At 46.3% G+C, this 16,175-nt stretch overlaps 1 protein-coding gene across 4 annotated transcripts in view; it reads right to left on the reverse strand.

Annotated features, from left to right (window-relative positions):
* CLTCL1 (clathrin heavy chain like 1) overlaps positions 1-16,175 on the reverse strand; it is a 53,408-nt gene that overhangs the window by 20,549 nt on the left and 16,684 nt on the right. For all 4 annotated transcript variants that reach the window (XM_087942432.1, XM_087942434.1, XM_087942431.1 and 1 more), the window contains exons 4-18: positions 15,419-15,580; positions 15,168-15,281; positions 14,600-14,773; positions 13,370-13,567; positions 11,935-12,135; positions 10,696-10,848; positions 9,645-9,767; positions 8,607-8,744; positions 7,608-7,772; positions 6,092-6,272; positions 5,309-5,472; positions 3,044-3,169; positions 1,972-2,114; positions 629-863; positions 182-304 (exon numbers count right to left, since the gene is read on the reverse strand). In XM_087942432.1, the coding sequence (XP_087798558.1) occupies positions 182-304; positions 629-863; positions 1,972-2,114; positions 3,044-3,169; positions 5,309-5,472; positions 6,092-6,272; positions 7,608-7,772; positions 8,607-8,744; positions 9,645-9,767; positions 10,696-10,848; positions 11,935-12,135; positions 13,370-13,567; positions 14,600-14,773; positions 15,168-15,281; positions 15,419-15,580 (2,400 nt within the window). The remainder of the gene's footprint in view (positions 1-181; positions 305-628; positions 864-1,971; positions 2,115-3,043; positions 3,170-5,308; positions 5,473-6,091; positions 6,273-7,607; positions 7,773-8,606; positions 8,745-9,644; positions 9,768-10,695; positions 10,849-11,934; positions 12,136-13,369; positions 13,568-14,599; positions 14,774-15,167; positions 15,282-15,418; positions 15,581-16,175) is intronic.

Below are 16,175 nucleotides of genomic sequence, written 5' to 3' on the forward strand. Positions count from 1 at the left end.
AATATTAGGTACGTTCACCGCCTTGAGTTACTTCTGCGAAGCAATAAAGGCAGGATTAAAAATCAAAGAAGGATGATTTTGATGTGGTCTCTCGTGAAGAACAGGGCAGGTATCTATTCTTATTCATTCCTCGGTCCCAACCTATAACCTGGTTTTGCAGATTCCCAATCTCTCAATATACCTGATCAATGAGGGGTCTTCTGAAGGGGTTGTTTTCCTCCAAAACACTGACCCACAATTCTGGATCTTTTCTTCGCACCAAGTAACGAGCTTCGCTCTTAAATAAAGAATTCTCGTTGCAAACCTGGAAAAAAAAAAGCAACAGGAAAGGAGAAGGCTGGTGTTTAAAAACTAGCGTGGTATTTGAAAGAACTTGAAAATTAGAGGCAGCCATGTTTCAAACATGGTGGATTTATTATTATTTTTATATTAGTTTCTACGGCTGGGTGGTGCAATGGCCTAGAGGTGAAGCTCTCACCTCTCAATCAGGAGGCTGTGAGTTCGATCCTAGGTAAAGGCAGATATTTCTCTCTCTGGGCACAATGAGAATGTATCTGCTGAATAAAACTCCTCATTGGCGACAGGAAGGGCATCCGGCCCTTCATATTCAATGGCAATGTTCCCTCACCTTGATGAGCTCGAGGTCACACTGCCCCCTTTCATAAGCCACACAGGCCAGGTGAGGGTCTCTCTTTTCACAATACTTTCCAACAACGCAGCTGTCGTAAAAGGGATTCTCCCGCAGGAAGCGCTCGGGGTTGTTGTTGCTGTCAATGTAGATTTTCGCCAGGGCGTTGTGCGTTGCCGGCTCTTCGCAGCCTTCGTGAATCCGGGACTCCAGCCAAGGCAGGAGCAGCTTAAGCCTGGAAGAAGAACACGCATCTTTAGTTCGCTCTGTTGCTAGCCAACATTTAACCCAGGAGTCTTCAAACATGGCAGCTTTAAGACTTGTGGACTTCCACTCCCAGAATCCCTCCTCCTCCAGTCAGGTTAGCTCAGGAATTCTGGGAGTTGAAGTCCACAAGTCTTAAAGCTGCCATGTTTGGTTGGCTGTTGTCAGAAGTCTAAAGCAAGGTCTTCAAACATGTAGCTTTTAGACTTGTGGACTTCAACTCCCAGAACTCCTCCTCCAGTCACGTTAGTTCAGGAATTCTGGGAGTTGAAGTCGACAAGTCTTAAAGCTGCCATGTTTGAAGGCCCTTGATTTAACCGATTGATCGATTTATCTTAGAATGCAGGACCGCAAGCTAATTCTGCCGACTGCCAGGGTAACCCCCCCCACACACAAGATACCTTGGTTGCACAAAAGCAACAAAGTCACAAAAGTAGGTACCGTTTAATACCTCCAACTTGGTCCCCAACGTCTAGTTATCCTCGGCTGGAGAAAAAACTCTCCCAAGAACAGTTTTTAAAGGGAAGAAATTCAGTCCGAACCCAAAGTACATATAAATTATAAAAAAAAAAACCAACACAAACCACGCTGCAGCAATTAACGAGACAAGGCAGGATAAGGAATTGCAGACTTCAAAAGATAACGAAACACATACAGTTGGGAGGACGCCAGAACCCAGATAAGATAAAGATTACAAAGATAATTCCAGCAAGGTGCACAGCTTCCTCTTTTAAATACTGTGTTCCCAGCTGCAGCTAATGAAGGGAATCAGGGCCCTTTCCTCCACTGTAAGCCATGCAACTCACGTTGCTCCCTTCTCCATTCCTCCCTGCATGCCCTAGGATGAAGGGGGGGGCTGGGCCTTCCTCCGAATTCCCTCTCCCTTATGTTACCTCTCCCCTGCTCTGCCCAGCCGGACTGTGCCCTTCCCCAGTTTCTTCCACAGCCACCGAAGCCACACTCCCATTTCCTGTCAGCTGCTCGACCTCCCCCTCGGAATCAGATTCCAAAAGGGGCCTGACAGCCAATTTAATCGCTCTTGGGAAATAAAATATTTTGAAGAGCTCTGTGGGTCTCACCTGTTCCTTTTCTCGACTTCGGCTACCAACTCGTCTGTCGAAAACTGACCTCTCACCACCATGATCAAGTTCTTAATGACGTCTTCGGAGCAGTCCACATCTAAGAGTCCTCCAACGACTGCAGGGATGCGGCTGGGGTTGACCTGAAGCAGGAAAAAATGGTTCAGTTTCAAGGGTTTGCAATCCCACCATGGTGCAAGCCGCTCTCTGGATTGCAAAGTTGAAACCTAAAGAGTGCTCCAGGTGGTTCTCAACTTGCGACCACAATCAAACCCAGCGTTTCTGTTGCTAAGGGAGACAGTTGTTTGCTTTGCCCCATTTTACAACCTTTCTGGCCATGGTTGTTAAGCGAATCGCTGCGGTTTTGTTAAGTTAGTAGCACTGTTGGGAAGCGAATCTGGCCTCCCCATTGACTTTGCTGTCAAAAGTGGGGAACGGAAGGATTTCTACTCCTTGCAGACAGCTGGTCATTTGCATCCTTTTAGAGAGCCGTTGTGGCCACTGGGAGGTTTCTCTGTCTCCTCAGAGTCACCTGCGTAGTGTTCCTGGTTCTTGTAGTCTGCAATTTTCCCTTTGGAAATCCATTCTCACTCCCACACCATTTGAGGGTGTTCATCCCAAAGTGCATAGCTAAAAGCCTCCCGGAAGTTTGGGAAGACCGGAAATGGGCCTGTTTTCCAGAGAGCCTCCGGAGCCCGGAAAGGCTGTTTTTGTCCTCCCGGAGGTTCGTGGAAAGCCTCCGGAGGGCCAAAATGCAGGAGGCCAACTAGGCCACTCCCACCCTGGCCACACCCACCCAGCAACCGGGCAGAGAACCCGTTGTTAAATTTTTTGAAGCTCACCCCGGGTTGTAAAGTAACTTTGATCTGTGAAGCAACACTGAACCTTTTCAGTGGAGTTGCAACTTCAAACAGTTGTTAAATAAACAGCTCTAAGTTGAGGGCTTCGTCTATACAGATGGAATACTAGGAATTGAAGTTGACATGTCTTAAAGTTGCTACGGTTGACATACACTCCAAAGGATCTACTTTAACGGCTCTTAAAATACCTTTAACAACGAAATGCACCGTACCTTCTGGACATATATTTCAATGTACTTCTGTAAGTTGTTGCGGTACAAGTAAAGAACCAGGTCGTGAACAAAGTCAAATCTGTCGCAGACAATGATCAAGGGAAGTTGATCGGTAAGCTTGGCTTCCTACATCGGCAGAGAAAGAAACACACAAAACAAAAATCAGAAACTATTAAGGAGAGAAGTATAATAATACATCTTTTTTTTTTCTTCTTTTTGACCTGTGATCCCGCTAAACAATGAGAGGAAAGCTGTAATTGGGCACATCGAGAAGATAATATGAATTATGTAAGTGGGGACCGAACGTTGCGGCGCAGGTGTTGCCCAGGAGCAAAGAACAGGGGGCCAATTGATTCTCCAAAATAGGCAGGACAAGAAGCAATGGGTGGAAAATTATCAAGGAAAGAAGCAACCTAGAACTAAGGAGAAATGTCCTGACAGTTAAAACAATTAATCAACGGAACGATTTTTCTCCAGAAGTTGTGGGTGCTCCAACATGGAGGTTTTTTAAAAAAAGATATTGGACAACCATTTGTCTGAAATGGTATAGGGTTTCCTGCCTGATCGGGTGGTTGGACTAGAAGACCTCCAAGGTCCCTTCCAACTCTGTTATTCTGTTCTGAATTCAAGCTGGAAAGAAGCCATGATTTGAAGCAGACTTGATTCAATTCCCCAAGAAAACTCTTTTTAACCACCAAGCTGAACTATGTTGATAGTGACACACAAGGAGGAAATATATGTTATTTTGTGGAAATACAAGACTGGTTCCTATTCTTATACTGTGTATACCACGTTGTAAGATGAGAGGGCCACAATTCACATTTTCAGCTAACCAAACACGACAATATTGCTATTTAGGTTTAACTGTACACACATATAGTTTATGAAAAAAAACACGTATCTTTTCCAGAAGCTTCCTTCAATTGATAAATGGATTCTTTCTCCCTTCCTCTTATTCTCTTTGTACTATTATCCTGGCAGCCTCTTGAGGTGAGGGTTTAATTTATCTCCTCGGGGAAGGAAAAACCAGCCTCCAATTTTATGTCTGACAAAGGGCAGCCCCGAGATTAATCTCCCTGGATGGGATATGAGACTTCGAGGTGAGCAATCGAAAGCTTTTAAAATCTTCCCTCTGCCGTTGCGATCAGCAGGTATTCTCACAGGTTAAGAGAGGATCAAATGAAGGGCAGCGGGATTATAAAACAGCATTCAAGCACCCCGTTTACTGCCACCTGCTTTGCAAAGCTCACCAAGCAGAATTACTCCATGTTGATCCAGAATAAAGCCAGAGCAGCAACCCCCCGTTTTCATTCTTTGTGGAAGGACTATATAGTCCAATTGTTTGGTTTAGTGCTTAAGGCTAGAAAACGGGAGCCCCTGAGTTCTAGTCCTGCCTTCGGCATGAAAGGCGGTTGGTGACTTTAGGCCAATCTTAAGAAAAATGGGAGTTCTAGTCCCACTTTAGGTATAAAAGCTGGCAGGGTGACTTTGGGCCAATCACCAGGGAGGGGTGAGTTCTGTCCCTTTAAGGTTGGGGGAGGATAATGGGCGTCCAGGAGATGGTGGTCAGTCCTACCTAAGAAAAGGTGTGACCTTGGACCCGGGCTGGGAGTTCTAGTCCCACTTTAAGCATATAAAGGTGGCAGGATAACTTTGGGCCGTTCACCAGGAGATGGTGAGTTCAAGTCCCACCTTAGGCCAGACTGTAAGTTCTAGTCCCACCTTAGGCATAAAAAGTAACTGGGTGGCATTGGACCAATCTCCAGGGGACTGGGAGTTCTAGTCCCACTTTAAGCATGTAACACTGGCAGGGTAACTTTGGACCAATCACCAGGAGATGGTAAGTTCTAGTCCCACCTTAGGCATGAAAAGTAACTGGGTGGTATTGGGCCAATCTCTAGGGGATTGGGAGTTCTAGTCCTGCCTTAGACATGAAAGCCAGCTGGATGACTTTGAGCCAATCCATCCTCTCTCAGCCCATCCCACTTCACAGGGTTGTTGTTGTGGGGAAAATAAGAGGAGGAAGGAGTGTTGGATCTAGTCACTGCCTTATTTGTAAAAAAAATAAAATAAAAGTGAGATACAAACAAACAAACAAACAAACAGCCTAAAACAGTGTTTCTAAACCTCAGCAATTTGGAGATGGGTGGACTTCGACTCCCAGAATTCTCCAGCCAGCATGCCAGGAATTCTGGGAGTTGAAGTCCACCCATCTTAAAGCGTTGGGATGAGGCTGAGAAACGCTGGCGTGCGCAGAAATTCTACCTTCAGGAAATTTTTCACTCGTTCTGGATTGTAACAGTTGCTTTCGCGGCAGATCCTTTCCACCTCTTTGATTTGGCCGGTCTTGCAGGCCGCCTGGATATATTTAAAATGAACATCCGGGTCCTGGCTGAAGTTGACAATAGAGCCCAAGAAATAAAAGAGTCCTAGACGGGCAGAGAAACAAGAGATTAGTGGCGGGGCAGCGATAAATTCATTCAAAGAGTTAAAAGTCCTTTTTTTTCTTTTTGGCATGAGTCAGAAAATGATCAGGGACCCTGTCATCAAACACGCTACACCAGCTTCTTTTCATCATGGATGGCTTTAAATTTGGGTTATCAAAACAAACCTCAATTTCATTTTAGATTGCATTTTATCCAATTCCATTTTAAATGGCTTTCATCAAATTTCAGTAACGATTTGTTTCTGGAATTCTGCCCTTTGATATGGTTCAGGAGCTAATCAATCATTCAATAAAATAAATAAAATAAAATAAAAACAAACCAAAAACGTGAAAAAAATATTTTCCAAACTCCCACAGGTATTTCAGCAGTTTGACAACAGCGTAAAACACAAGTCTTTGGTTCTGATTCCTTTAAACCGAGTATAGGATAGCGCTCTCCTTGTAACAGGGAGTAAATTAATCCCATCAGGTTAATTCCTGATCTTCTCGTGATCCTCTTTAATCTGTCCGCCAGTTTTCCACTCAGTCACTTTACATTCTGGTGCCAAGTCCACGGACGGGGTGGTGGTGGTGGGTGGATACCACCTGTGTGCTAAACGTACCTTCGTAGCTTTTAAAGGACTCAAAGAGTTCCACAAGGGACTGGGTGCCCAACTGTTCGTGATACTTCGAAGCCACCTGGACGCAGAGCTGGAGATTTTGTCGGATGTTGGCGGACAACATGGCGCGCAGGCACTCGACGGAGTCTTCAACGGATAGCGAGCCAAAGAAATTCACCAGCCACTGAAGGGGAAAAGAAAAGAAAAAAAAAACCTCTCCAAAATTAAATATGTAAACAGATGCATGTATAATCTGTATCTTGCAAACCAGCCACCTGCATTAGGAACGAATAACAGTTAAAGAACTAAGTTCTGTTATCGCAGCTTGAATATTTCAGAACCAATCAGACAATACCCTAGACCAGAGGTTCCCAAACTTTATGGCTTGGCAGCCCAGCTAGGGGGAGGAGATGTTAGGCATCCAGAAATTATCCATGGTAATCAGTTACTCTGAGACAATATAATCTCCAACTGATTTATTAGGAACAGCTCTGGCACTTCGAAGGCATTTCCAAAAGTGAAAGTCATTTTCGCAAGTTACACAAAATCCACCTTCTCTCCTCCCACTTCTACACTTCATTAATCACGAGAACCAATTAACTGCAGCTGGAATTTATTCATGCAGCACGGAATAACCTTGAACTTTCCAACTCCTCCACCTGCCCCCCTTTCATACTTGGCAGCTGAATCTCAGAGCTGACAGGAGAGGGGAACCGGGCTGTGAGAACGGAGGGCCGGTGCGCGTGTATATGCACGCAGCCCTTGCATGCGTGACAGGCCGGTGTGAGTGGCGGGTCAGCCCGCACGCATGCGAGTGGCTGCCGGCTCGTGGAAATGGAGCTGCGTGTGTGTGTGCTCCAGGCGGCCTGTTGTGGCCTGTCGGCCGCCGGTCCCTCCAGCAGCCGAATCAGGAGGAGGAGGAGGAGGCGTGGGAGTTAGGGTCAGCATCAAGGGGAAAGAGGGAATGGAGCTGGCAGAGAGAGACAGACAGAGGTGGAGCCTGGGCTGTTCCTCAGCCCTCAGATGGAGAGTCAACAGCCCCCAGGTCTGGAGGTGGCTGATGAGGAAGAGGAGGAACAGCTGAGTCCAGTGCCTGACGCACGGATGCCCAGAAGGCAGAGAGGAGAGGAGAGCAGTGGAAATCTATGGGCCGGTCCTTGGGACGGAAGAGCCACCGCTGCTGGCAAAGCCCCACCCCAGCTCTGGGGATAAAAGGCAGGGGGGCAGAGACAATAGGTGTGGCAGATCTCCCTGCTGGATAGACTTGTTTGCCTGCGTTGGGAGAGAAACTTTTTGCCAGGACTCCTAATAAAGGCATATTTAGAGTTCACTTCCAAGGGTTTGTCATGTTTGGGGAGCTGGGTCAGGACACAGCCACTCACGCGACCCAATTCCCAATAGGCCACGGCATGGAAGTGGGCCGGTCCGGGGATTGGGGACTCCTGCCCTAGGTGGATTCCCATGAAATTAAGCCCCCAAAAAGGGATTAGATTTATTAATCGATCTGTGTTTATTTTACCTCTGGATTCAGAAGGTGGGTATGCACGACGGCACGCTTGATATCATAGAGATCTGTGTAGTGTTCCAAAGCTCTCTGCAGCAGGCCGGCCTTTTCGCACAACTGAGCAATGTGGGCTCGGTCGTAGTGGGTGAACATCTGATTCCCCAAGATGGCATCGGCAACCTAAAAGAAAATAAACCAAAGAAGCAAGTCTACAGCATCGCATATGGATTCTTTATGGAACATTTAAGCACACACACACACAACAGAAACTGACTGGCCAGGGTCTAGGATGACTCGCTGCAGCCATCTCACCGCAATCAACTTGCTACGGGACAATTCCACGTGTGATAACTCAAATGTTAACCCTTAAGCTGGCCTAGGTGAAGCCATCTTGGAGCTTCAGTGCTGCCCCTGGGCCAGAGAGGGGGATTAGAGATCGCTGGGGCCATGTGTTCAAAACAAGATACTTTCTCTTGGGAACCAAGGTCACTCTCACACCTGGCTGGAGGAAGGAGGAGTGATGTCACCAGACCGTCTGGCGGAGCCTTGATTGGACCATGGGACTGATTGTTTGGAATTGGGGTGTCTGTGGAACTTTCACTTTTAATTAGGTGAAAACCATGGGACCCTTCAGAGTTGATTTTCACCAAATATGTGCCAATGTGATTATTTCCAATAAAGCTATTTATTGGAATTTATTCCAGCTGCCTCGGAGTTTCTGCTTGCGATGGATCTATTACTTGAAACCCTGGCATCAACACAATCTATATTATCCACCACTGTTTCTCCATTTTTGTCAATGGAAATTAATGTCAAAGAAATCGTGGTGGACCACATTTTTCGCGATGAGTTAATTTTTACCCCCATGGAATCATCCCGTGGTGAGTTTGTCCCATTTCGGACCCGGCCATGCAAAGTTGAAACTTATTCAGAAGAGGGACAACAACTGTTCTTCTCAAGAGGAAACGAGATGATGCCAAATTAGCTGGAGTGGGGGCGGGGGAAAGCAGTTACCTGGGGAGCATGAATGAGATTCATCTCAAGGAGGCGGGTTTGAAGGTGGCCTTCAGCGGGGCGATTGTTCTTCAAGGCATCCAGCAAGAAGGAAGTACACTGCTGAATTAAACTGTTCTCCATGAACACATCGACAATCTGCAGTAGAAGAGCATAGCAATCGTGCTTAGACTTATATACCGCTTCATGATGCTTCACAGCCCTCTCTAATCGGTTTAGAGAGTCGGTGTTTTGCCCCCAAACAATCTGGGTCCTTAGTTTTATTGACCTTGGAAGACTGCTGGCAGTCAGCAAAATTAGCCTGCAATACCACATTCTAACCACTGTGATGAATGGATGGATGGAAGGAAAGACAATGAGATGGAGGGAGGGAGGGAAGGAAGGGACGAGAGGGAGGAAGAAGGAAGAAGTAGCAATGAGCCCTTAGATTTATATACTGCTTCACAGTGCTTTACATTCTCTAAGCAGTTTACAGAGTCGGCTTTACATAGTCAGCACATTGTTTTTACCAACCTCAGAAGGATAGAAGCCTTGAGTCCACTTTGAGCCAGTCAGGCTCAAACTGCTGGCAGTCGGCAGAATTAGCCTGCCAATACTGCATTCCAACCATATAACGCCTATCTTTCAAGTTATGGCAACCATCACACCACAAAAGGTTACAATTACATGACTTTCGTCTTCTGCACCCTGGAAGTGGCTCTGCTTCCATTGTCAGAAGGATGTTTGATAAAAAAACAATTCTCATTCCTTTCAGAGTGAGACCTCTTGAAATTAGATGTTCCTATGAAAGTGCAGGCACCTTTATTACTTCACTGTACTTTCCACCAAGATCTATCCCTTCTTAATGAGAATTATAGAAAACCCCAAGTCAGACGTGACGAGACACACAAAGTAGAAGTAAATCCTACAGGTCTCTTGATGACACCATGTTAGATTTAAAATTATCTACTAGAACAGGCATCTCCAAACTAGGCAACTTTTAAGATGGGTGGACTTCAACTCCCAGAATTCCCATTCTAGAGCCACCGGAGCCTTTACCTGGTTGATGTTGGCCAAAGGCTCTTCATCCTGAACCAACATTTGCGCAAACTGAAGACCTTGATCTGGGTTGACTCTCATTACACTTCTCAATAAGAAAATCCAGTCAGGGGTATAGCCCACCTTTAAAATAAGAAATCAAGTTACTAGCACTGATGAATCACTAGCATTGATGATGTTACCTAGTAGTTGGGTCTTCGTATCTTGTGATCATTCATCTTGCATCAACATAATCAATTCATGCCTAATCATTATCCTTTCTGTGTTTGCTGCCTTGTTACGTGGTGTTTTTGTAGTGTTCTTTCTAATTCCTTAAGAGTGTCTTGTAGTTTGGTTTGTTTTTCTTTCTTTTCTTTGTATATACGTATTATATGAAATTGCTAATCCCCTAATATATGCTTTAGTCGTATCCCATAGGTTTTGAGTTGATGTTTGTTGTTTATTTTCTTTCAAAAAGTACTCTCAACTCTTTTTCCATCATTTTGACACACTTTTTTTCTTTTAAGATCTCCCTATTTAACATCCTTCTTTTTTTTCAATCCTTTCCAAATTATTTTAATAGGGTTATGATCTGCCCATGTACTAGTTTAAATTTCTATTTCTTTTACATCACGTTCAATTTCCACATTTGTCCATAGCATATCCAATCTTGACCATGATGTATGTGGTGCTGAATAATAGGTAGATTGTTTTTTGTTTGGGTTTCTTTCTCTCCATGTATCTTTTAATCCTAAACTAGGATCACCTAGTTGGGTCTTAACTGTCTTGCTTAGCAACAGATTTTTTTTTTTGCTCCATTGTGATCGTAAGTCGAGGACTTTCTCTATGTCAAAATAACTAGCCCGAAGTCCTGTTCTACCCTGTAAGCCAAACAGAAACTCAGCAAGTTGAGAAAATTGCATCTCATACTTCTAACATACTTGGAATGTTTCAAGACCTTGCGTTATCTCAGGAGAGATAAAAAATTTAAAAAAAGAAAATGTGTTGACTTGGAAGGTGAGCATTGCACAAGCAGGCCTTTTTCAGGCGGGGGGGGGGAAGATAAGTTTACCTTTTTGGCATAAAGAACAATTTTCTGGAACTGACTCGTTTCTGCAAAACACTGGATGACTTTATTTGGGACGTTGGCGCGGAGATAGACACTCAGGGCGAGGGTTGGATCAGCGGCCTTCACCAGGTCTCCCAGCTCTTCGGAGCACTCCAGCTGAAACAGACATCAGATTTCAGAAATCGATGCCAATCCAAGTGTTAAAAAAACTGCAGGCTGCTTGACAGAGCATTTGTTGACACCGTGCCAGCCTCCGAAAATACTTTCACACCCCGGTCATGTCCAAACGACCACAACTATTGCTGTTGGCACAAGAGGGCTGTTTGCATTTTCAGGGACCGAGACTCTGCTGCTGGACAACTTTGTGCGACCTTCATCTAAAACAGGACACACAAACGCACGTACACACAGTGTGGTGGGGATGTAGCTAGAAGGCAAAAGACGGAGAGTTTTTTCCCCCAGAGGGCAAAGAGTGCTTGGAATATGGAAGAGGGCAAGGTCGGACTCTCCCTAGCAATTCATGGAATTTAGCTATAGGTTATGGCAGATCATTGCTTTAATCTGGCAAGGAGCTAGGAACTCTCTCTCTCTCTCTCTCTCTCTCTCTCTCTCTCTCTATCACTCTCTATCACTCTCTATCTATCTAGGTTTGTCCCTGACCTTGGAGCTAGGAACTATACACTCTCTCTCTCTCTCTCTCTCATCCATCCATCCATCCATCCATCCATCCATCCATCCATCCATCTATCTATCTATCTATCTATCTATCTATCTAGGTTGTCCCTGACCTTAGAGCTAGGACCTATATCTCTATGTCTGTCTGTCTGTCTGTCTATCTAGGTTGTCCCTGACCTTAGAGCTAGGACCTATATCTCTATGTCTGTCTGTCTGTCTGTCTATCTACCTACCTACCTACCTACCTACCTACCTACCTACCTAGGTTGTCCCTGACCTTAGAGCTAGGACCTATATCTCTGTCTGTCTGTCTGTCTGTCTGTCTATCTATCTATCTAGTCATGTTTATGTAGTATATATTAGAGGTGGAGACCCTTTGAGAACTGTATGCCACAAAATTTCATTTTAACGTATGCTGATTTAGTGTCCATTCAAAGTGACAATCAAGCTATTCTAAGTCTGAGGAGAACTTCACCACATATCATGGTTAGGCCTAACGATGCATCCTCGTTTGTGGCTTTACGGGTACAGCAGGACGGCGCTAACGAATGCCGACGGGGGGCTCACCTTGTCTTCTTTCAGCCATTTCTCAAGCAGCTGCTTGCGGCCCTGCTGAAGGACGGGGCGGCAGAGTTCCAGAGATTCGAATTTGTTGAGCTGCCCTTGGTCAAGGAGGATACCGAAGTACTGCAGCAAGGGCGAAGCTTGCCCGGGTTGAGCTGGGACACTCTGAAACTTCCGGATGGTGTCGCTGGTGCGCAGGATGCCCTGAATGTCAGAATCGGGTAGTTAAAATGTCATTTGACGGATTAATGGATTGTCCCCCAGGGAGGAAAAACCAAGAGCAACCAATTCAACTACTACCCGTTTTAGGATACAGGTAGTCCTTCGACATACGACCACAACTGAGCCCAAAATTCCTCTGGATAAGCGAAGCATTTGTTAAGTGAGTTTTGCCCCTCCTTTTACAACCTTTCTTGCCACACAGCTGCTAAGCGAATCACTGCTCGTTAAGTGAGTTGCGTGGTGTGATGACCCAAAGGGGCGTGGCACAAAAGCAACAAAGTCCCCAAAAGTAGGGAAAGTCCCTTTCATTCCTCCAACTTGCCCCCCAATGTCCAGTAAACATCAGCTGGAGAAAAAAAAACTCTCCCAAGAACAGTTTTTAAAGGGAAGAAATTCAGTCCGGACCCAAAGTACATATTAATTATAATAAAAACCAACACAAACCACACTGCAGCAATTAACGAGACAGGGCAGGATAAGGAATTGCAGACTTCAAAAGATAACAAACCACACACAGTTGGGAGGACACCAGAACCCAGACAAGCCTTGACAAACAAATATAGTTCACGCTTTCATTCCAGCAAGGTGCTGTGCGCAAACGCCCTTTTTAAATCCTGTTTTCCAAGCTGCAGCTAATGAAGGGAATCAGGGTCCTTTTCTCCCCCGGTAACCCACGTTGCTCCCTTATCCGCTCCTCCTTGAGTGCCCTAGGATGAAGAAGGGATGGGCCTGGGTCTTCCTCCGAATGCCCAGCTGGACTGTGCCCTTCCCGTTTCCTCCACAGCCACCGGAGCCACACTCCCACTCTCCGTCAGCTGCTCGACCTCCACCTCGGAATCAGATTCCAACAGGGGCATGACACACGGTTCTTAAGTGAATCTGGCTCCCCCCACACACACATTGAATCTGCTCATGAAAAGGTCGCAAATGGGATCGCTGCGACCGTCGTAAATACGAGTCAGTGGCCGAGCGTCTGAATTTTGATCACGTGACGGTGGGGATGCTGCAAGGATCGTAAGTGTGAAAAACACTCCCCCCCCCCCCCAGTAAAGTTGTCATTTCAAACGGTCACCAAATGAACAGTTGTATGTTGAGGACTACCTGGGACCCAAAACAGCGAGAGAGTCGAATGAAGTGCAATCAACTTGCAGGAATTAAATGGGTGTTTAAGTAGATCAATGTTCTGAAGGCGCAGGTCGCTCCAACACTGGTTTACCTTGGGTGCGGACGCGGCCACTTTAGCTGCCTCCGCGTAGCTCCCCTGTGCAAAAAGGGTATTAAATTTCCTGGCAAAGAGTTCTTCCGCTCCGGCTAAGTTGCTCCGGATAGCCATTCGCAGACCCAGATCCGGATTCTGCAGGACGTTGGTGGCGTAGTTTACAATATTGTCTTCTTCCACGCAAACCGAGAGGACCTATTGAGAGAGAGAGAGACAACAGAGCACGTGCTCCCAACTCAGGAGACCTTATCCCATTCTGGCCAAATGGGGTCCAGCCTATCCTTGAAAACCTCCAGTGATGGAACACCCACAACCCCTGGACAATCTTCCCCAAGTCTGCATTTCCCCGGCTAGTTAGAAACACATTGTCCTAACTCCTCTGGCCATGTTACTTAATTGGCAAGATGGCAACTGCCATCCAAGTAATGGGTTAGTTAGAAAAGGCACACTGATACGCTGGTTGGAAAAGGCTGGCTGGTTGGCTTATCCATCCATCCATCCATCTCATCAGCTATCCCCTCTCTCTCTCTACCTAGTATTTACCTACCTTATCTCTCTCTCCTAATCTAATTTCTCTCTCTATGGTATCTACCTACCTACCTATCTCCATCCATCATCTATCCATCCATCTATGCTCTCTCTTTTTGCTTCCTATCATCCATCCATCCATCCATCCAGTTATCCTCTACCTACCTAGTACTTACCTACCTTATCACTCTCTACTCTTTCTCTTCTAATCTACCTAATATCTCTCTCTCTATGGTATCTACCTATCTACCTATGTATCTCTATCCATCTATCATCTGTCCATCTCTCTCTCTCCATCTCTCCATCCATCCATCTTATCTCTCTCTTTGCTTCCTATCCACCCATCCATGATTTATGAAAAATAATTTGGCCGCCCTACTTATTCTCAGTGACTACAAGGAACTTACAAGGATAAAAGCCTAACACAAGAACAATCAAAAGATATGCCACCACTCCCTACTTACAACAATCAAAGGAGCCATTTCATGGGCTCCATCCCACCCTAGAGTCCCCAGATCCATTGGCAGAAACAGGACTTGCAAAAGAGTGTCCAAGGGAGGACCTACTTTACCTCTGCAGGGATGATGTTCCGCAGGGAGGGAGCCACCACAGAGAAGGCCCTTCTTCTGGATCCCACTAGATGCACCTCCTTAGCAGAGGAGATCCCAAACATTTCTAATCTTCCAACAACCATCTTACCTGTCCTTTTTTATTCACCCCAATAATCCCAGAGGTGGGTTCGTGAGGCGACGTTACAAATATCGTTTCAGCGCTGATTCGGTTCATGTAGATGCAGACCCCGGATTCCAAATCGTACATGTGTATGTAGCCATATTTTGTGATCAGATAGATCACGCCGTGCTTTGTTCCAATCTGTGAAAACGGATTTAATCAATATTAATCAGAACGGAGCAGGAAGAGACCTTGGGAGATCCTCTAACCCAGCTGTCGAGCAGGGGCACCTATACCGGGTGTCAGCAACCCGCAGCTCTGGAGCCGCATGTGGCTCTTTGGGCCTTCTGCTGTGGCTCCCTGTTGGGTGATCCCACGGGGGGGCAGGCGCATTGCCTTCTGGGTGCTGGCATGCAATTTTCAGCATGGGAGCCCAAAAAGGTTAGCCCGCACTGACCTATACAATCTCAGACAAGTGACTATCGAGTCTCTTCTTAAGGAAACAAACCGTTGCTAAGTCGAGGTTTACCCGTATACCTGCCTGGTGGGTTTAAAGGGACGGAGAGGATGCAAACCTGCTTCCCTGTTCGCTTACCTGCATTGCAACGGGAAAATCCGTCTGGGCTTCTGGGGGGAAAAAGACGTCGACCGCCTTTTTGACAAAGGGCTGGTTTCCCGCGGCCGGCTGGCCCACTTCGATGATATGAAGCTGAAAAGGAACCGTGAAAAGGACAATCTGCCGTTTGGCTTGAAACAAGAAAGCCGAGTGATAACTTGCATTTTGGGGGAGAGGGGGAAGGGGGGGGCTGCTAAATGTATGCAGGTCCCGGCTTCTCCTTTCGTTACCTTGCCTCCTGAGGGGCTGCGGACGGCGAAGCAGAAGAGCGTGGACGGTTTGGCATTTCCTTCGACTTTGAATTCGGCAAAGGCTGCCGCGTGGCCCTCGATGGGCTGGGAGACCTTGCGGTCCACGGAGTACAGCTGCATGGCGCCCACCACGCGGTTTTGCTAAAGCAAAGCCAGAAGCATCATGTGGCAAAGGGTTCCCATAAAGAGTGTATAATCAATGCATCCTGCACCCTTCTCTGCCACAAGAGATTCCTGCCACGAATCAAGCAGTGCTGGGACCAAACGATTCTCAATTCTGTTCAATCGATAGCGATGGCACTTTAACACTTATAGACCGCTTCACAGTACTTTCTAGCCCTCTCTAAGCGGTTTACAGAGTCAGCGTATTGCCCCCAATAATCTGGGTCCTCGTTTTAACAACCTTCGGAAAGATGGAAGGCTGAGCCCACCGTTGAGCCGGTGGGAATCGAAGTGGCAGTCAGAAGAGCGAGCCTTGGCGGTGCAGTGGTTAGACTGCAGTACTGCAGGCTACTTCTGACGACTGCCGGCTGCCTGCAATTTGGAAGTTGAGATCTCAGCAGGCTCAGAGTTGACTCAGCCTTCTGTCCTTCTGAGGTGGGTAAAATGAGACCCAAATTGTTGGGGGGGCAAGAGGCTGACTCTGTAAACTGAGCAGAGAGGCTGGAAAGCACTGTTAAGCAGTATACTATTGCTCTTCCTCTCCTCTCCTTTCCTTCCTTCCTTCCTTTCCTTC

The sequence above is a fragment of the Notechis scutatus genome, chromosome 13 (genome assembly GCF_049901735.1).
Source record: "Notechis scutatus isolate UNSWTSFEM ecotype Mainland chromosome 13, rNotScu1.2, whole genome shotgun sequence".
Taxonomy (NCBI): Eukaryota; Metazoa; Chordata; class Lepidosauria; order Squamata; family Elapidae; genus Notechis; species Notechis scutatus.